The following is a 22060-nucleotide window of genomic DNA, read 5'->3' as shown; positions in this document are numbered from 1 at the left end:
AGTGATCGCAACACGTTTACCGTAAACATTGTATGAATCGCGCACTGACTGGACCACAAAAAGCAAACGGAGAACTCACCTGATGCAGTAGTTAAAACCTCAGATTCTTCATTGCTTATACTGCTGCACCTGAATGACTGGATACAACCACACCACGACCACCATAAGAAGAAAACCTTTAATAGTCCCACAGTGGCAGAATTTTGTCACACAACAGCACGATACAGAGAAGTAAAAAAAAAAATACAGCAGCAAGAATTAACACAGTACAACAATATACATAAAAACATAAAAATTGCACAGAGTTTGTAAAAATATTGCACATAGGAAGTTTTCTTCATTAACCACTGATGCATTGAGTGAGTTTATGGCCCAGGAGGTAGTTAACAGTTCTGATTATACAGCATGAAAAACTGTTGTGATTCAGTCTCAGCATTTGTCCGTTGGCTCTGATGTTGGACATCTGTCCTATAACTTGCTTGTTTGTCTGTTGGCCTTTCACAGTCCATATTCTTTATTCCCATACCACACCGTGTTACAGCCAGTCAGCAGGCTCTCAGCGTTGCACCTGCACCTCCAACTTTGTTGGGACAAAAAGACAGGAAGCAGGAAGAAATCAACAAGTACAATAAGGTCTAGGTCAGATGAGGCAGCAGCTGGAGCTTAGAGCCTGTGTGGAGGCGTTTCAAACACAGTCTGGACTCTGTAGAACATTTAGGCTGATGTGGTGATGGACAGTCTGCCCTTAAAAGTAGTATATAAATAATATAAACTGTTCTTGGTGAATGGTTTGTTTGTTTATATTAGCCCATTCTGAATAGTGACGTCAACCTGGAAGATGGTAGTGGTTGGGTCTGTTTGTCCCCCAAAAAATAAAATAAAAAGACTTTTATATTAACGTGTTTGTGGAGAGACACAGAATCAAAGTGTCCCACTGAATATTGGTGAGACACCTCAGAGTCCAGACACGACAGGAGACAGAACCACTGACCAAACAACACTGATAACACGTTGCTTAGCAACACAATCATCAGTCCTGTCAAACATTAGCGTGTGGATGTGAGGACTAACCTGACCGCGTGTGTCGTCATAGAAATGTACATCAGTGTACTGGACGTCTGTTTGAGTTCTCTGGACCTGAACAGAGTCAAAACCACAGTTAATGTCCGATTGGATTTCTCAGTTGAGCCTGACTCACTTCCAGCACATTTGTGGGTTTCTCCGCCTCCTGTCTTCTCAGTTAGAGAAGCTGCTCTGTTTGGCTGAGGGAGTGAGACTGACTCGTACAGAACAGAGGATTCTATATCTTTGCTTCATAAAGTCTTGAGTTGCTCCATGAGCGTGTTTAGGGTTCTCTGTGCAGAACATCTACATGTCGGTTCTCATCCTGCCTCCAGCAGTGACATCATCAGCCTCAGTGAGTCTGTGGCGTCGCTATGGCTGCAACAACCAATCCATCTTACAGATAATAAAATGAGTTGTCAATGATCATCTGCTCAGATCACAGTGGAGCCTGACAGCAAAATAATGCAGCAGGAGACGGAGAAGACTGTGACAGAGAAACTGAGACGGACCTGTAACAACGCTTAGCTGGAAATGCTACAATACAAAATACCAACTCATGCAGAGATATTTTATTGGTTGTTTGTGCATCTCATTGTCTCATGTGTTTTCTCTGTGGCTTTTCTGGTAATCAGACTTCCTCACTGTAGGATAAATAAAATTCTTATCTTAATCGCTTAATCAACTATGTAGCCAGTTTTCAGTCTAGACACCAGAGGATGTAAACACTGAGCGTGGGTACGAGCACATCACCAGTGGAGGTTCCAGGGAGACCGTTCTGCACAGCAGTGCATGAACGCACCACGTCTGAGTTACACTCAGCATGTGATGAAGCTCAGCTGCTCTGAAGGAAACTACAGAGGATCATAACGTCTATACCTGCCTTGTGCTGCTGTGGGTTTCTGGTTGTGGTAACGCTTCTTAATCATGATACCAACAATCGCAATGACGACCACAGACACAATGGAGACAACAATGCCAATGACTCCTGTCAAACACAAACACAACAGATCAGCCTGATGTACGACATGTCAGTGAATGAAGTGATGCTAGAACTCGTCTTACGACTCCGATCCTCCGTCTCCTCCTGTTTCCTTCCTGTGTAGGTGGGTCCACAGGTCTCTTCCACGTTGACTGGTTCAGACTTGTTTTCAGCGGGGTTGGCAGCCACACATCTGTAGGAGGATTTGTAGTCCTGCTCGTGTACAGTGAGCGACAGAGACGGAGCCGAGCTGTTCTGCTTCACCACCTCGTCATCTTTGTACCACAGCAGAGTGGTCTCCTCAGCGTTGACCACCTCACACAGCAGGACGCAGCTGTCGGAGCCAAGTCTGTTCACTGTCGGAGCCGAGACGGAGTCTGGAAGGAACGTGAGAATGAGACCACAACCTGGATCCAGAGCCTCCAATGATGATTTAGCCTCTAATCAATGTGGCTTCATCACTGTCACGTGTATCTGTACGTTGGTAAATGTAACGTTGACGGTGGCATCAGTGAGTCTGAACCCTCAACGTTATCGCTCTGTATTTGCCTCAAACCGTCAACGTTCCCCCTAAACTACATGTTTGAGAACCACACTGTCAGAGCACATTAGAGAGAAGACACGTTTATAATCAGGTTCCTCTTGGAAGAATCATGAACCCTGACTGTAAACTATATGTAACTCGCTTCTATTGATACAAAAGTGTCAGTCACATCTTCCTGGAGCCACTCTGCAAAAGATGACAACAAATACGAGGACGTGAAAGCAGTAAGAGTCAAACCAACCAGCAGAGACTTCCTCTACGTCCATTAGTATAAATCTGCTGCCGGGGGCTAAACTGGGGAGCTATGAGCAAGCCCACACCAACCCGCCGCCTCTCACCGCAGGCAACTCCAGAGTAGAAGAGGGTTCAGCCCCTCTCAAGGAGTTGGGTTCCAGAGCCCAGGCTGTGTGTGGAGGTGAGCCCGACTATTTCTAGCCGGTACCGCTCAGCCCCCTGCATAAGCTCCTGCAGACTCTAACTCTAAGGGAAGCTGACCCTTTTGTTTGCTGGTTTGTTACTGATGACTGGGAAAACCACAAACAAGACCAAAACAAGACTAAGACTTCATTTAATAGTGTCGGTGGAAACAGCTTCCATTGAAAAGTCCAGGAACAGTGCAGGTCTGCCTCACTAGAGGCCTCAAAGCAGAAATGCTTTGATTGCAGTGACAGAATCGTTTTCATCCAGACCTGTTTAAAATGATTGTTTTGAGCTACAATTTCAAAAGCAGTGTCTGATTTTAATTGGTTCATTTTCAGACATTTTTAATTTATTACTTTTGTCAGTTTCAGGTAATTTCAATGACCATGGTGGATTTGTTTCATTAACAGAGAGGAACCAACTGCTTTGTCCACGTGTTGCTGTCAGATGTAACTTACCAAACACGCTGAGTTTATAAGCTGTGCTGACACCACTTTCTTTACGGTCAACAGCATAAATCCCTGAGTCGTTTTTCTGCAGGTCTGTTATTGTGAAGCATCCAGTTCTGTCGCTCCACAGAAGCTTGTTCTGATACATTTTCTCTACTATCTTCATTTTCCCATCAACCACAATGGCTACAGTCTTTGTTCCATATATAATGAACCCCAGCTCCAGCACAGGTTCAGGCAGAGTGATGCTTCCTCCCACAGTTCCTGTCAGGTTCTTCTCAGCAGTAGATGGGGTTAAAACTGTGAAATACACAACAACAGACAGAGACTCACCAACAGCCGGTAACGAGCTCAATGGAGGCTGACGTCAGGAACCATTTAAAGATTTCCTCTCAGTAACAAACTACACATTTACAATAAATCAGGGTTACACATTTATCACCAGTACATCAGTACACACTAAGAAATCAGAGTAGAGGAATGTACCTAAAAAGGTACACAAACCTGTGACCCCAGCAGAACCCCACCATTACCCAGTACTGTACTATTGCTGACTGTCAGCAGGTGTTTTGTACCTTTACAAATAAGCAAAGGTACATTATTGTCAACTTAAGGGCCATTTCTGTATCTTGTGGGGTACTGTTGTACTAAAAAGGTACACAATTGGGTACTTTTGTACTAAAAATGTACGCAATTGGGTACTTTTGTACACCGTAAAGGTACTGCTGGGACAACAAAGCATACTTTTTAGGTACATGACTGTACTTTGATTTTTAGTGTGAAGATCACAGTTTGGTTCATCTCTGTCAAAGTGAATCAAAGTTCATCACAGTTTTACAGACGTTCTGTCTCTGTTCTCCTTTTCTCCCACTTCAACCTCCTTGATCACATTGTGTTTATCATTGTGTTTCCACTCATACAGACTTATTTGTGTGACTGTAGCGCCAGCAGTCTGACATTCAACTGCTTCAGTCTGGACAGGTGGAGTCTAAGTGTCTGTGTTCTGTAGCTGAGGGCATCGTAACTGATTGTTTACTGTAAACAGTTTCTTTACAGTTTCACATTAACACAATGAACAGATCAATGGAAAACCTGGTGCTTCTTTCACAGATAAACCAAAGTTACTGCTGTTCTTATTACTGCTTTGGTCATTAAACTGCTGTTATTTTAGATTATTTTCCTAATGTGTCAAATTATCCACAGAATGTCCTGTTGACACATAAACGAGACCTGATGTTTTTAAACATTAATAATTAATATAATAACATTTCATTTTCACTTTAGTTTGTGCTAATTGGGCTTTTCTATTTGAGCCTCAGGCAATAAATAACTCATGTCCTCAGATGAGACGTTTCCATCCTCTGTCCTCCGTCTATAAACTAATCATACTGTATAAAAGCCAGTGGGACGTGTCAACGGTCCTCCTGCTGTCTGAGCAGATGGACGTGTTGTAGTGACGGAGCCATGACAGTAACAGTGCGGTGCATCGTTAAAGTATCGCTTCGGATGATCGCCTACCTAGAAGCAGGAGCAGAGCTCGGACCTGCGCCTCCATCTCTTCACGGACGCAGGTCTGAACCCGCTGCTCATGACGAGTCCACCTGAAGCCGAGCTTTATGGTCCTGAAGCGGAGGCGTTACGTCTTTCTTCCAATTACACAGAAACAAAGATTGAAAGCTGACACAAGGGCGGAGTCTGAGGACCCGAACATGAGCCGCTCGAGACAGTGATGGGAAGTTCGGTTCTTTACAGATTCGGCTTTTGGGCTCGACTCTCTTAAAAGAGTCGATTCTTGTTGCTATTATCACTCTGCACCTTATAGTTTAGCATGATTTAGCAATTATAAATGGTTTGTGTGTTTCTAGGCATCTGTTTATTCCGCGTTTTCATAAAGGCCAGTTTTCTATTAAAAAACCCACAGTCACCACTGTTTAACATTTAGAGCAGACCTTTAAATTAACAATTGAACACAGAACCACAGCAAACTAATCAATTTCGCCCTCTCCTCTCCAGCCTCATGCGTGGATGGCGGTTCTTAGTCTGTGCAAGTTCGTTGTTGACGCTGCTCTGACACATATTTTGTTTTACAAAGTCTGCACTCAGGTTTGCGGGTTTTTCTCGTTCGCTACAAAGCATCGGTTCTGGAACGACACGTCACTAAGAGACAGCGGATCGTTACGGATTAAAAACACGACGCGTGTTTACATTAATGCTGCCTGTGTCATCAGTGTTGAGTCATTACGAGGTTCTGTTACACATGTAACATGATTAAATCAGCATCGGTTCGGTTCAGTGCAGAACAGCTGCTGTACCTGATCAGTTAAACTGTGAATCCATAGCTACTATGCAAAGAGTCACAGGCAAAGAGTTGTGTTGTGGCACTTACATTAAAGTCACAGTAGTTCTCCTTCTATTAATAAGTAGTGAATTATGTTAAATATACAGTAATGGAGAGTTTGTCTTCTTTTCAAGTCACAAACAAAAACTCTAAATACAAAACACAGTGTTAACTCCACACAGGTCTTTATTCTGGTTCTTTATGTTGAATTGAGACTTTTAAGGTGAAAATTACAGTACAGTACGTTTTGACTGATCCAGTCATTGTTCTGAATTTAGATTTTGTGTTTTGCCTGTTATTGGATGCCTCCATTGGAACCTTGTAATCAGGTTGTGTAAAAATAAAAACTGCGTTTGAGTTTTTATGACACAACTGAGGTTTGGTGTAAAAGCAAATACGTGAGAAGCAGCTTGAACTGCTGCTTGGTCTGTGGCTCCACAGTAGGAAGACGTTCCTTTCATTCTTTTTTGCTCGCGTGTCATTGACAAGAGGAGCGTAATTGATGGACTGGATGCACTTTAAGTTACATTTGCAGCATTGCCCACTATTCATATTACAGCCTACGTTATTTCAGCAGACCAGGAATCCTAAAAAATAAAAGCTTGAATAAGTGAATCATGCCAGTGATACAGCTCCACCTTCACCTGTTCTCCTGCGTTGAGCTCAGAAAGATCTATAGAGAACAGAACGTGTGAACCTCTAATTCCTTATTGTGCCACACACACACACACACACACACACACACACACACACACACACACACACACACACACACACACACACACACACACACACACACACACACACACACACACACACACACTGTGTCTATGAGAAAGCTGACAATGAGCATGTGATGATCTGCTTCCATCTCACATTACAACCCCTTAACTGTTTTTCTAAATGACCACATTCCAGCTATATATGGAGCTGTCATTTACTCAGACTAGTGGTCTGTTTGAAAGGTGCAACCTGGTGACGGCTGGTTCCATTAGAAACAGAAAGACAAAAACGGACCCTGATGTGGTTCAGAGTCGAACTACGCAGAAATAATGGACAAGCTCACACACGTTACAGGCTTGTTAAGCTGCTTCTGAGCTGCACACACAGTAAAACATTTGCATGAGCAAATTCTGCCTGACAGCTCTGATAAAGTCTGTGTTCTGTCACATGGAGATTTGTGCCGTAAACATGGTGCTTTTTACTTCAAAGTGTGATTCTGTACTGGAGACCAGTAGCAGTTTAAAATGTTTAAAACCCTGTTGGGTTTCAACTCTGGCTTCTAACAGTCGCCTTAAATACAGCGTCTGGCCTGAAGAACTGAGGCCTCAGAGCCCTTCAGGTCTTAGACAAAGAGGTCTGAGTGGGAGCCACTGAGTCCTTGTAGACTCTTGGGCCGTTTATCTTCACCTTTGGATGTATTCTTTATTCATACTGAGTCATTCTCTTCTTTTCACAACACACATATGTAAGTGTGAAGAAGTCTTTTAAACCTCTGCTGGACCATGACAGACTGGTTATGTTTTTAAACTTGAATAATAAAAACACTCAGATCTGGTTTTTGTGCTGTTCCCAAACATGATTTTGTCATGGAGGCGTGTCATCAAAGTAGGATGATTGTACATGTACAAATACCATAAAAAGAAAATGTGTCTCATTTTCTTCTCATTACTGGTTTTACCCCCTGCAGCCTACCCCATCTAGCTATCTACGGGCCAGAGGCGGGGTACACCCTGGACAGACCGCCAGTCCATCGCAGGGTGAGGATTAACTTCTCCTTAACCATCACAATGATGCATGAAGTGACATAAAAAACTTTACGGCTTTAAGGCGGTGCTGCCACCATGTGGTGAAAGGATGAATTACCTGTCTTTACTTCAGCGTCGCACAGCGTTTTCTGTTGCTCACTTTACCTTGTTTATGCACCGTTTATTGAGCTTTCTTCTGAGATGCACAACAATAGAATTTCCCTGATGCATCCATCAGGGTGACTTATGTTCTGCAATTAATATCTTATGTTTTGGTTAAAACACTAAATTTGATTAGGAAAAATTAATTAGATCGAGAAGAAGAAGAAAAAATAAAATCCCAATAATACATGTTCTTAATTAGGTGAAAGTCTTCTCTGGGTGGTGAGACGTCGGTTGCTAAGGGTTGGCTCGTGGAACCGAGCTTCCGTCTGTACTGAGGATACAGACATGGTTTTTTGATTTGGGGCCTAACGTTGAGGAAATACTTCGGGAAAGGCTCTGTCGCCAGATCAGGTTGGTTCCCTTTTTACGGAGACGTCCGATAAAAAGGCATTTTGGGAAGGTTCCGGCCGGAACACACAAAAAATCTAAGGCCGGAAACCGCCGGACTCTGAAAGATGGGTTCGGGGTTATTTGAGTCTTCACCACCAGACAGAAACTGTACAAAACTAAATGTAATTAAAGTAAAAAGTAAATATGGTTATTAGTGCGTTTCATGTTTCCATGAGTGGGAAACTGGTTATGGGTTCAAAAGGAGAATCACTTAGTGTAAAAGACATATGCACCTTTAAAAGAAAAGTTAGATACAAAAGATGAGATTTGAAAAAGCAAAACTATCAAAACTAAAACCCTAAAAGAAACAAAAGAGTGATGAGAGTAACAGAAAAAAAGGAGATAACAACTCTGGGGAAGAATTGTTTGCACTCTGCCACACACACACACACACACACACACACACACACACACACACACACACACACACACACACACACACACACACACACACACACACACACACATATCATGTCAAAAGCAAATGCTCCCATTGTTTCTGCTCTCTATTCTAATGCAGAACTGAGCGCGATGAGGGTAAATCCGGATCTGGACTCCTTTCCCACCATCAGCAGAAGAATCGAAGGAGAAGAAGCGCCAACCAACAACCAGAACAGGGTGGAAGCTCTGACACCACAGCAGCTGGAGGACACAGACCACAGCATGGACGCCTCACAGACTCCCACAACGTCTGCAGCCATCACGTTCTGGGCTCATCAGATGAACCAGCTACTACAGACCCTGCACCAGCATGAAAGGACTGTGTCTGAAGCTTCAGAGGAAACTGTCTTACAAGCGTGTGTGTCTGACAGACACCTGCTTATGACAATCAGCAAAGGAAAACAAGGACAGAGCAACAGCAGAGAAGACGTGCTCTGACACAGACACTGGTTGAAACAACAGGAGAGGCTTCAGACGTGATCGGCCCAAAAGAGCTGCATGCGAGGATCCAGGAAAGGTCTGTCATCGAGGAACAACTGTCCCATTGAAAGGCTTCACCCACTGGCGCTCACATCAGACTGATGGTTGGGGAAGGAGGAAGGTGACGGTTCCTTTTCACGTGACGTACAAGACGGTACCGCAAAAACACACACACATTCATGCACGCAATGAAGAAACACGCTTACAGCTGATACACGCTCAAATTCATGTTCATGCTTATCTGCTCGCAATGAAGAATCGCTTTTTGCTCGAAAAAATCCCACAGAGTGATTTTCAAATGATGACAAACAGCTAAATGACAACTGCTGCATGACTTTACAGTCTGATGGGTTTAAACTATTTCAATTTGGAAAAATTCAGTAATAAAATCCTCCATGTTTATAAAAAGATTTGTGCACACTATAGGTTTGTCTGGCCAGACTGTAGGAAAACAAAACAGACTGTAGAAAAAAAAACCCAAAACCAGACTATAGGAAGACTAAAACCGACTGAAACCGACTATTAATGACTATTAAAAGGGAAGACGACTATTAGAGAGAAGTAATAATAATTACTGTACGTACCAGACTATTAAAGAAAAACTTACTGTTTCACTGTCTTGTGCAACATCTAACAGCAAGACACCTTAAGATTCACTTTTGCTTTCAAACTTATGCCCAGTTTAAATTTTTTAGGAAGAGATCTGATGTAGTTTAGATAGTTGATGTATTTCCACTCCAGACGGAGTGCAGGTCACATCTACAGACATTCAAAATAATCCCTCTTTTGTTGGTGTTAACTTCAGCTCAGCTGTGCTCCTCTCATTGGCTGCTGAGGGGGGGCTGTAACTGAGGCCCTCACACAGGCTGCATCACAGCTTGTTTCCATGTGATACGACCTCCAGGGACGCATCTGACCTGTCCTGTACAGCACATGTGTCTTCTGGTCCTGATGAGAGGTTTGAAGAGTTATGATTTCATACACACACACACACACACACACACACACACACACACACACACACACACACACACACACACACACACACACACACACACACACACACACACACACACACACACACTAACAAACTGACCTCAACTTCCCTCTTTTGGGATGAACACAGGTCTGCGCTTGCGATTTCTTTTCCTAACGAACAAAAAGATTTTTGATGTTTATTCTACAGTTCCACACGTCCCTCTGTGAAAACATGATAGAGACAGATGCAGGACGTGGGTCCTTTCGTGAACAGATGTCAACGGGGTGGAGACTGGTGAACGACTTCTGACCCCATGTGACGTATTCACCTGCTTTGCATACTTTTAGAAAACTTTTTGTATTCTGCCCGTTATGTGCAGCAAACAGTGAACTTGGTACCTCTGCATACTAATGACACACACTACATGCTTTTGTTTTTATTTTTATTTTTCAGAGGACGCTCTGACCCAACACTCAGCCTTACAGGAAGCACTGCTTCCCTGTGGCTCACACACAGATATGATGTAGGTTCGATCAGAGGATGTGAACCAGTGGTCATCACACCTAAATCTGACCACAGACCATGTAAACAACATCACCCTCTTAAAGGAAGCCATAGATGGTGTTACTGCAGACACCACTAAGATACTGAAACATTGGATGCTACAGGCCACAAAGAGAGCCTGTCTGAATTACAGTTTAGTTCAGACAAAGGTTATTTTCTGGGTCATTGTAATTACAGCTGATGGCAAATCCATCTCACCCAACAGAGTTGAAGCAATTTGAAACCTGCCTAAACCGTGCACGTATGAACAGCTTATGTTTTTCTAGGTCTTCGTTCTTGTTGTAGGACTTTTATTCCTAACTTTAATGTCTTTAAGGCCCCACTCAGGGTTCTGATGCAGACGTCTTCATCGTCCACTTCTTTTCTCACGTGGACGTCTGAGGCTGAATAACGTTCACTGACTTCATGCTTGATCTTCAGTCGACTCCTACTTTGGGTCTCCCTGATCTGACCCTACGCGACCTTTCACTCAAACAGTGAATGAGAAATCAGGTTGTACGACTTCTGTTCTTTTGTCCTCATACTTTGATTCTTTTGGAATAGATCACATCTTTCTACAGCCCGACGGCTTAGATGCAACACCACCTTGCTCAACATGCTGAACGTTACTATCAAGAGGTCGTCTTGAAGTCTAGCTCTTTGCTAAGACACTACTCTGCTCAGGCTGCAGAGTTGACCGCGTTGACTGAAGCTGGTAAACTAGCAGAAGGAGAGACTGTTACCATCTACACAGACTCCACAGACGCTCTGTGGAAGCATGGGAAGCTTTGAAGTCTGATTGCAAACCTATCTCACATCATGATTAGGTTCTGCTTTGCTGGACGCTGTCCTGCTGCCTACAGCTAATGCTGTTTGTAACTGTCCCACTCACAACATCATTGACAACTTTGTTTCTTCCGACATGCAGCTGCAGACGCTGCTGCGAAGGTCGCTGCCCAACAACCCCTCCCTCTCCTCATCCTTGTTCCCTCTCCTCGTTTCCTCTCTCCAACTCTCTCTACCCTTCCTTCTTCTTCTTCTTCTTCCTTCCTTCAGATTTCGCAACAGGTTAAAACAGGCGACAGGACCACTGTACACCATCTAATCAGGGCACTAGGCGATCATTAAGGAGTTCAGGAGGAAGCACTGGGACTCCACGGTGGCGAGGCCCCTTCCAGGTCCTTCTGACGACCCACACGGCTGTAAAGATCACAGAAAGAATGACTTGGATCCACTCCAACAGACGACCCTCCATCTACATCCCACGGAGAATTCACCACTAAAGAAAAGACCTGAGAAGGACGACCCTCGCTGTGCTCACACACGCACTGAGGCGAGGCTGCGTTGACCGTTCAGCTAAAGGTGTGAGCCAAGCGCCGCCTGAAGCTGCGCCGGTGAATCACACTATCAGACCATACATCTACACACACGTTCCTGAGAAAACACACACACAAGCAGCCTTGAGTTGCCGAAGCTAGACGACGTGTAGACTCTTCACATCACGGGAGTGACAGTGACTCAGACGACATTGGGAGGAAACCTGGCGGTGATAACAAATCCCAAGTGTCTCTGTGATCAGCTGATCACAACCTGAAGAACCCCAACGAACTGTCAATACTTCAACACACAGGTTGGAAACAATCTAACGCTACTGTTCAACAGGAAGAAGCAGATTGTTACGAGACATCAACTGTAACCATGCTTTGTTAGACTTCACTTTATGTTACTTGGATTGTTGCCTTTAGCATATGATGTTTTTATGTAACTTTACACACTACTTTTGAATGAGAAAATTCACAACAACAACAACACTGAGTTTAAATATCCTAAAGATGATTTGGTGTTTAATTTGCTCACAATCACTTTATTCACTACTACAAAAAGTTTTATCCTTCATCTACAGATGAAAGACAACACAAGCGGCAATATGCATCATCATTCTGGTTTAATCCCTGATTCTCCTATTCGCTCTAGACGCAAATGTACAATTAAAGATCCGAAAGCATGAAATCTATCTTAAGATTATATGAAACAGAACCCCACCGGAAATCTATGGCTATCATACATTAATTGTCTTTATTACATTACAATTAAATGGCCGTAGACACATTGTTAGCAGAGAAAAGAGGCGTTTGTGTTATGTTTGGAGACGCATGTTGTACTTACAGTACATCCTGAATAACACTGATTCTAATGGTATTGTGGCGAAGGCGCTCCACGGCCTTCAGAATTTCAGCTAACTCTGGTATAGATTCTTCCCCTTGGAATTGGCTAAACGAAACGTCTGGAAAATGGAAATCTGTTCTCATGTCTGCAGCTGTTTCCTTTATCACTGAGATGGCTGTGATTCTCTTGTTTGGTTTTTGCATTATCCCACTAGTTAGAGGTCTCATCATGCGTGCAACCACAGCAACACTCTCGTATCAAATGACACAATGCACTATGTTGAAAAACCCCAACTCTAATTCACTTAATGACTTTGACCGTGGTTTTAGGCTATCTGATCACAAAATATAATCTGATACGAATATGATTATGGGCTTATTTTCTTCACATGCCAATACAGAGGTTATTCTTGTATAACTACCCACCAAAAACAGCTCCCAACCTTTTGTCCCTAAGTTACTTGCATTTTATGTGAAGGTGTATTTTGAATCTTGATGAGTTAATACCCTTATTGTTTCATTTGCATGGATCTTTTATTATTACAGAATGTGATGTTGACAATTTTCCTTCTTAGTGGTTGATTAATGTGTAATAAAAAGGGGGGAGTGTTATGGGGAAAAATGTGTCTTCCTTCCTTCCTTACTTGATTGGGTTAGAAAGACATTCTACCGTAGTCGGACAGAGGAGCTAAAAGGCAGAAGCAACTTTAGGATCGTGGGCTCTTTGCATCACACCTTCGTGGTGTGTGCACTGATCTCCCCAGCTGGTTTTTGGTTTGCTGATGTGCACGATCAACATCCACGCTTTTTATTTGCTTTCCCCATTATTTTTATTTTCTTTATTATTTCAATAAATCGCACAAAAGGACAACTCTCTCATCTGCTTCTTTATGGGAAATTTCCACCACAACTGCCACTGTGGATGCAGGTGTGTCTGACTCTGCTGGTCCTGAAGTCCACTCTGATCCCTTTTGTTTTGATGATATTGAGATGAGGTTGTTGTCTCCAGTTAATTTCTTCATAGGTAGATTTCCACTACAAGATTACACCATTTTCCTCTTTCCTCCAACCATTCTGTATTTATGCCTTTTTCCCCATTGTGGCACAAATAAAGGTTTTCTATTCTATTCTGGTTTCCTGAGATGACTTTAGTTGAGAACTGGTTCTTCTAACCAGGGTCTGAATGTTGGACCAAGCGGTGAACCTCCAGGTTATAATAGACCGTTGTCAGCTGCGTGCAGTCGTGACTTCCTGAGGGCTCTGGGAAATGTTTTCTTTGTTGGGACAAAAAAGACAGGAAGCAGGAAGAAATCAACAAGTACAATAAGGACTAGGTCAGATGAGGCAGCAGCTGGAGCTCTGAGCCTGTGTGGATGCGTTTCAACCACAGTCTGGACTCTGTAGAACATTTAGGCTGATGTGGTGATGGACAGTTTGCCCTTAAAAGTAGTATATAAATAATATAAACTGTTCTTGGTGAATGGTTTCTTTGTTTTTATTTGCCCATTCTGAATAGTGATGTCAACCTGGAAGATGGTAGTGGTTGGGTCCGTGTGTGTCCCAAAAAGTAAAATAAAAAGACTTTATATTAACGTGTTTGTGGAGAGACACAGAACCAAACTGTCCCACTGAATATTGGTGAGACACCTCAGAGTCCAGACACGACAGGAGACAGAACCACTGACCAAACAACACTGATAACACTTAGCAACACAATCATCAGTGCTGTCAAACATTAGCGTGTGGATGTGAGGACTAACCTGACCCCGTGTGTCGTCATAGAAATGTACATCAGTGTACTGGACGTCTGTTTGAGTTCTCTGGACCTGAACAGAGTCAAAGTCACAGTTAATGTCTGATTTCTCAGTTGAGCCTGACTCACTTCCAGCACATTTGTGGGTTTCTCCGCCTCCTGTCTTCTCAGTTAGAGAAGCTGCTCTGTTTGGCTGAGGGAGTGAGACTGACTTGTACAGAACAGAGGATTCTATATCTTTGCTTCATAAAGTCTTGAGTTGCTCCATGAGCGTGTTTAGGGTTCTCTGTTCTCCAGCAGTGACATCATCAGCCTCAGTGAGTCTGTGGCGTCGCTATGGCTGCAACAACCAATCCATCTTACACATAATAAAATGAGTTGTCAACAATCATCTGCTCATATCACAGTGGAGCCTGACAGCAAAATAATGCAGCAGGAGACGGAGAAGACTGTGACAGAGAAACTGAGACGGACCTGTAACAACGCTTAGCTGGAAATGCTAAGCGGTTGTGGAAACGTTTCTGAATGATGATACCAACAGTTCCAATGATGATCACAGACAAGATGGAGACAACAATGCCAATGACTCCTGTCAAACACAAACACAACAGATCAGCCTGATGTACGACATGTCAGTGAATGAAGTGATGCTAGAACTCGTCTTACGACTCCGATCCTCCGGCTTCTCCTGGTTCCTTCCTGTGTAGTTGGGTCCACAGGTCTCTTCCACGTTGACTGGTTCAGCCTTGTGTTCAGCGGGGTTGGCAGCCACACATCTGTAGGAGGATTTGTAGTCCTGCTCGTGTACAGTGAGCGACAGAGACGGAGCCGAGCTGTTCTGCTTCACCACCTCGTCATCTTTGTACCACAGCAGAGTGGTCTCCTCAGCGTTGACCACCTCACACAGCAGGACGCAGCTGTCGGAGCCAAGTCTGTTCACTGTCGGAGCCGAGACGGAGTCTGGAAGGAACGTGAGAATGAGACCACAACCTGGATCCAGAGCCTCCAATGATGATTTAGCCTCTAATCAATGTGGCTTCATCACTGTCACGTGTATCTGTACGTTGGTAAATGTAACGTTGACGGTGGCATCAGTGAGTCTGAACCCTCAACGTTATCGCTCTGTATTTGCCTCAAACCGTCAACGTTCCCCCTTTTTTGAGAACCACACTGTCAGAGCACATTAGAGAGAAGACACGTTTATAATCAGGTTCCTCTTGGAAGAATCATGAACCCTGACTGTAAACTATATGTAACTCGCTTCTATTAATCCACCAGGCGAGAGGAACTGTGGTCCATCAGAGTATTGGGCAAAGCTCTGCCTCATCACAGGAACCATATCCAGAACCTCTCTAACCTCAGCGCTGTCAGACCGACCCATGGGTTGAAGCAGCACCGTCCTAAGCAGTTCACTGAACACATCAGACATGATCATGTACTGGTCTGGGTCCATGACAGCTGGGAGGGAGAGTCACGGTGGAGCCTGGAGCTGTTGCTACAGCAACAAGAACTAAAGCAGGTGCAGCATCATCACAGCAGCAGGTTCTGTTCTGTCACAATGACTGACAGGCTCTGACTTTGAGGGTCGAGCCTGGAGCACCGATTAATGACACATTCAGCTGATCATCTATCGTCTCTCAGTCTTTTTCTTTTCTTACATATGTTTTACCTTTTCGTTCATCTCTGTAGGCACAACAAGCAGGAACTAAACAGGACTGAACAAAACCGGAAATGAAGAGAAAGTAAAACTGCAAATGGCAAAAACAGTACGATTCATGACAGAATAGACCCATACGGTACCGACCAGAGAACCTTCAATACACAACTATTACCAAGGAAATAAAACAAACAGGCCAAGTAGGAACCAAGAACAACGCAGGCAGGAAATGAATTCAGTTACATGGGTCACTGCACAATGCAGGATTAACAAATAAAATACGGACAATAGAGTTCAATATTCCAACAAATAAATAGTAACAACGTTATTAAACTACCCAATGACAACAGGAAACACAAACCACAACCAAAGTACTGACACAGAACAGAAGACGTCATCAAAATCGATGCTGAGATCCACAAAGCAAAAGAGAGAAGAACTGGACCGGAGAAAAGAGGATCCAGAACCAATGTGTAAAAGGTCAATAATAGTGTCCAACAGTCAGTGAAGCTGAGGAGACAAATAGGTGAGAGAGAGACAGCAGTAAAACAACCTCCACACGTCAACACAGCCGGGTCCAATAAAGTATGAGTTATTATTATTAGTGGTTAGTACATGACACATACATTTGCTAACACAGCCTCATCCTCTATTAATAGTCATTAATGATCATTAATCATTAATCATTAATGATACGAACGCTAACAAAGAGCCCAGAACGCTAAAGTCAACTCAAGGTCAAGGTCCATCTGTGTCAGATTAAACCATGTGTGGTTGTTTGAGCCAAAGTGACTTCATGGAAGACGGACACATCATTAAAGAGGCACAACGCATGGGACGATCAAGGCTTCTGGAGAGAAATGTGCTGCCTAGTGTCAGAGAGTGGTCTCAGTCACGGGTCCAACAGGACCATGACCCAACACACAGCTACAAGCACCCGAGAATGGACCAGAGCACAAACTATGAGCCTGATCTACATCTGGAGAAGGAGCTCAGAGCTCAGACTGGAGCAGTTCATTAACAGAGAGGAACCAACTGCTTTGTCCACGTGTTGCTGTCAGATGTAACTTACCAAACACGCTGAGTTTATAAGCTGTGCTGACACCACTTTCTTTACGGTCAACAGCATAAATCCCTGAGTCGTTTCTCTGCAGGTCTGTTATTGTGAAGCATCCAGTTCTGTCGCTCCACAGAAGCTTGTTCTGATACATTTTCTCTACTATCTTCATTTTCCCATCAACCACAATGGCTATATTCTTTGTTCCATATAAAATGAACCCCAGCTCCAGCACAGGCTCAGGCAGAGTGATGCTTCCTCCCACAGTTCCTCTCAGGTTCTTCTCAGCAGTAGATGGGGTTAAAACTGTGAAATACACAACAACAGACAGAGACTCACCAACAGACGGTAACGAGCTCAATGGAGGCTGACGTCAGGAACCATTTAAAGATTTTCTCTCAGTAACAAACTACACATTTACAATAAATCAGGGTGACACATTTATCACCAGTACATCAGTACACACTAACAAATCAGAGTAGAGGAATGTACCTAAAAAGGTACACAAACCTGTGACCCCAGCAGAACCCCACCAGTACCCAGTACTGTACTATTGCTGACTGTCAGCAGGTGTTTTGTACCTTTACAAATAAGCAACTATTGTCAACTTAAGGGCCATTTCTGTACCTTGAGGGGTGTTTTTGTACTAAAAAGGTACGCAATTGGATACTTTTGTACCCCATAAAGGTACTGCTGGGACAACAATGCATTCTTTTTAGGTACATGACTGTACTTTGATTTTTAGTGTGAAGCTCACAGTTTGGTTCATCTCTGTCAAAGTGAATCAAAGTTCATCACAGTTTTACAGACGTTCTGTCTCTGTTCTCCTTTTCTCCCACTTCAACCTCCTCGGTCACATTGTGTTTATCATTGTGTTTCCACTCATACAGACTTATTTGTGTGACTGTAGCGCCAGCAGTCTGACCTTCAACTGCTTCGTGACTGATTGTTTACTGTAAACAGTTTCTTTACAGTTTCACATTAACAAAATGAACAGATCAGTGGAAAAATCCAGTGCTTCTTTCACAGATAAACCAAAGTTACTGCTTTGGTCACTAAACTGCTGTTATTTTAGATTAATTTCCTAATGTAGCAAATATTCCACAAAATGTCCTTTTGACACATAAACGAGACCCGGTGTTTTTAAACATTAATAATTAATATAATAATATTTCATTTTCACTTTAGTTTGTGCTAATTGAGCTTTTCTATTTGAGCCTCAGGCAATAAATAACTCATGTCCTCAGATGAGACGTTTCCATCCTCTGTCCTCCGTCTATAAACTAATCATACTGTATAAAAGCCAGTGGGACGTGTCAACGGTCCTCCTGCTGTCTGAGCAGATGGACGTGTTGTAGTGACGGAGCCATGACAGTAACAGTGCGGTGCATCGTTAAAGTATCGCTTCGGATGATCGCCTACCTAGAAGCAGGAGCAGAGCTCGGACCTGCGCCTCCATCTCTTCACGGACGCAGGTCTGAACCCGCTGCTCATGACGAGTCCACCTGAAGCCGAGCTTTATGGTCCTGAAGCGGAGGCGTTGCGTCTTTATTCCAATTACACAGAAACAAAGATTGAAAGCTGACACAAGGGCGGAGTCTGAGGACCCGAACATGAGCCGCTCGAGACAGTGATGGGAAGTTCGGTTCTTTACAGATTCGGCTTTTGGGCTCGACTCTCTTAAAAGAGTCGGTTCTTGTTGCTATTATCACTCTGCACCTTATAGTTTAGCATGATTTAGCAATTATAAATGGTTTGTTTGTTTCTAAGCATTTGTTTATTCCGTGTTTTCATAAAGGCCAGTTTTCTATTTAAAAAAAAAAACACAGTCACCACTGTTTAACATTTAGAGCAGACCTTTAAATTAACAATTGAACACAGAACCACAGCAAACTAATCAATTTTGCCCTCTCCTCTCCAGCCTCATGCGTGGATGGCGGTTCTTAGTCTGTGCAAGTTCGTTGTTGACGCTGCTCTGACACATATTTTGTTTTACAAAGTCTGCACTCAGGTCTGCGGGTTTTTCTCGTTCGCTACAAAGCATCGGTTCTGGAACGACACGTCACTAAGAGACAGCGGATCGTTACGGATTAAAAACAGGACGCGTGTTTACATTAATGCTGCCTGTGTCATTAGTGTTGAGTCATTACGAGGTTCTGTTACACATGTAGCATGATTAAATCAGCATCGGTTCGGTTCGGTTCAGTGCAGAACAGCTGCTGTACCTGATCAGTTAAACTGTGAATCCAGTCTAAAGAAAGTTCTAATCATGATTTAAACAAGGCCTCGTGTCACATGAGGATCATTGACTTCTCCATCAAATCAAACGTTGTTCTCTAATGTTACTTATTATCACTACTGGTTTATAAAGCATCATCCACTGGGTCTCACTGGTATTTAAAGTGTTTGTGTCCTAAAGGTAAGTGAGAGTTAAACTCTTTACAGACGTATTCAGAGTCTTCTTGTTTGTCTACAAAGCAACCAAATCAGTAACTGGTTCTGGTTCTGTGGACGCGAGTTCGGGCTGTGGACCAAGACTTGACTGTTTGGTGTCGACGCACAGATCCATGTGGATCAGAACCAGAGCACGGTCGTCCCAGTCACTCTGATCATCTGAGGTTCTGAGAGCAAACCCGTCCATCAGGGTTCTGGAGGCACAGAATGGAACAGAGCTCAGAGCTGCATGTTCTGGTGAACACCAGGCTGATACCACGAAGCAGCTGCTGTGGAGCCTAGTTCCACTGCAGACACAGACCACACGCCTCTTCCTGTCACTGGGTGCAGACTGGTGCACAGTGTGTGTCCAGCAGAGGTCTACCACATCTCCTCGCACAGACATCATCGGCCGCTCGCAGCTCACGCTCACATCACGAACCAACAACCACAGGACGCTTTGTGTCAGGTTCCCAGGCTGCATGCGACTCATAGACGGCAGCTGTGGAGGAACCAGGTCAGCGCCTCTACTCTAAAGTCACAGTAGTTCTCCTTCTATTAATAAGTAGTGAATTATGTTAAATATACAGTAATGGAGAGTTTGTCTTCTTTTCAAGTCACAAACAAAAACTCTAAATACAAAACACAGTGTTAACTCCACACAGGTCTTTATTCTGGTTCTATATGTTGAATTCAGGCTTTTAACATGAAAATCACAGTACGTTTTGACTGATCCACTCATTGTTCTGAATTTAGATTTTGTGTTTTTGTTAGTGAGTTTGCCTGTTATTGGATGCCTCCATTGGAACCTTGTAATCGGGTTGTATAAAAATAGAAACTGGGGTTTTTCAGGAGTTTTTATGACACAACTGAGGTTTGGTTTAAAAGCAAATACAATACGTGAGAAGCAGCTTGAACTGCTGCTTGGTCTGTGGCTCCACAGTAGGAAGACGTTCCTTTCATTCTTTTTTGTTCATGTGTCATTGACAAGAGGTGTGTAATTGATGGACTGGATGCACTTTAAGTTACATTTGCAGCATCACCCACTATTCATAGCCAGTGATACAGCTCCACCTTCACCTGTTCTCCTGCGTTGAGCTCAGAAAGAACTAAAGAGAACAGAACGTGAACCTCCAACTTTTTATTGTGCTACACACAATAGCGCAAATTGTGGGAGATTCCTGTATCGCAATGAGGCAGAAGGCTGTAATGGAGGCATCTGAATCTGTGCCACGCACAGCACCCCGCACGCACACACACACACACACACACACACACACACACACACACACACACACACACACACACACACACACACACACACACACACACACTGTGTCTATGAGAAAGCTGACAATGAGCATGTGATGATCTGCTTCCATCTCACATTACAACCCCTTAACTGTTTTTCTAAATGACCACATTCCAGCTATATATGGAGCTGTCATTTACTCAGACTAGTGGCCTGTTTGAAAGGTGCAACCTGGTGACGGCTGGTTCCATTAGAAACAGAAAGACAAAAACAGACCCTGATGTGGTTCAGAGTCGAACTATGCAGAAATAATGGACAAGCTCACACACGTTACAGGCTTGTTGAGCTGCTTCTGAGCTGCACCTACAGTAAAACATTTGCATGAGGAAATTCTGCCTGACAGCTCTGATAAAGTCTGTGTTCTGTCACATGGAGATTTGTGCCGTAAACATGGTGCTTTTTACTTCAAAGTGTGATTCTGTACTGGAGACCAGAAGCAGTTTAAAACGTTTGAAACTCGTCAGAGTACAAACCCTATTGGGTTTCAACTCTGGCTTCTAACAGTCGCCTTAAATACAGCGTCTGGCCTGAAGAACTGAGGCCTCAGAGCCCTTCAGGTCTTAGACAAAGAGGTCTGAGTGGGAGCCACTGAGTCCTTGTAGACTCTTGGGCCGTTTATCTTCACCTTTGGATGTATTCTTTATTCATACTGAGTCATTCTCTTCTTTTCACAACACACATATGTAAGTGTGAAGAAGTCTTTTAAACCTCTGCTGGACCATGACAGACTGGTTATGTTTTTAAACTTGAATAATAAAAACACTCAGATCTGGTTTTTGTGCTGTTCCCAAACATGATTTTGTCATGGAGGCGTGTCATCAAAGTAGGATGATTGTACATGTACAAATACCATAAAAAGAAAATGTGTCTCATTTTCTTCTCATTACTGGTTTTACCCCCTGCAGCCTACCCCATCTAGCTATCTACGGGCCAGAGGCGGGGTACACCCTGGACAGACCGCCAGTCCATCGCAGGGTGAGGATTAACTTCTCCTTAACCATCACAATGATGCATGAAGTGACATAAAAACCTGCCTGGTCATAATTGCTGCTCGCTTTCTTTCTATGAGGATCCTGAGTCTCACTCTGCAGACGGCTTTAAGGCGGTGCTGCCACCATGTGGTGAAAGGATGAATTACCTGT

The 22060-nt window shown here is 43.5% G+C and overlaps 1 protein-coding gene across 4 annotated transcripts; it reads right to left on the bottom strand.

Moving 5' to 3' along the window:
• Positions 1–159: 159 nt before the first annotated feature.
• LOC114851816 (uncharacterized) lies at positions 160–19072 on the bottom strand. 4 transcript variants are annotated; one of them, XM_029143600.3, is made up of 6 exons: positions 18596–19072; positions 17189–17479; positions 15126–15419; positions 1942–2050; positions 1072–1137; positions 160–580 (listed from the first exon to the last, which is right to left on the bottom strand). In XM_029143600.3, the coding sequence occupies exons 1-6, from the start codon at positions 18786–18788 to the stop codon at positions 499–501; spliced, it is 1035 nt and encodes a 344-aa protein (XP_028999433.1). In that variant the 5' UTR covers positions 18789–19072; the 3' UTR covers positions 160–498. The 4 variants fall into 4 exon arrangements, 3 of the variants coding, with proteins under 3 accessions (XP_028999433.1, XP_055362335.1, XP_028999425.1); XM_055506360.1 differs by lacking the exons at positions 15126–15419; positions 17189–17479; positions 18596–19072 and adding exons at positions 2128–2421; positions 3467–3757; positions 4976–5202 and having other exon boundaries at positions 1946–2050; XM_029143592.3 differs by lacking the exons at positions 160–580; positions 1072–1137; positions 1942–2050 and adding exons at positions 12592–13980; positions 14467–14532; positions 14934–15048 and having other exon boundaries at positions 18596–19063.
• Between the last annotated feature and the right edge of the window lie 2988 nt (positions 19073–22060).

This window comes from Betta splendens, chromosome 1 (assembly GCF_900634795.4).
Source record: "Betta splendens chromosome 1, fBetSpl5.4, whole genome shotgun sequence".
Lineage (NCBI taxonomy): Eukaryota > Metazoa > Chordata > Actinopteri > Anabantiformes > Osphronemidae > Betta > Betta splendens.
Note: the sequence above shows the minus strand (reverse complement) of the source record. Positions and strands in the feature narration are given on the sequence as shown.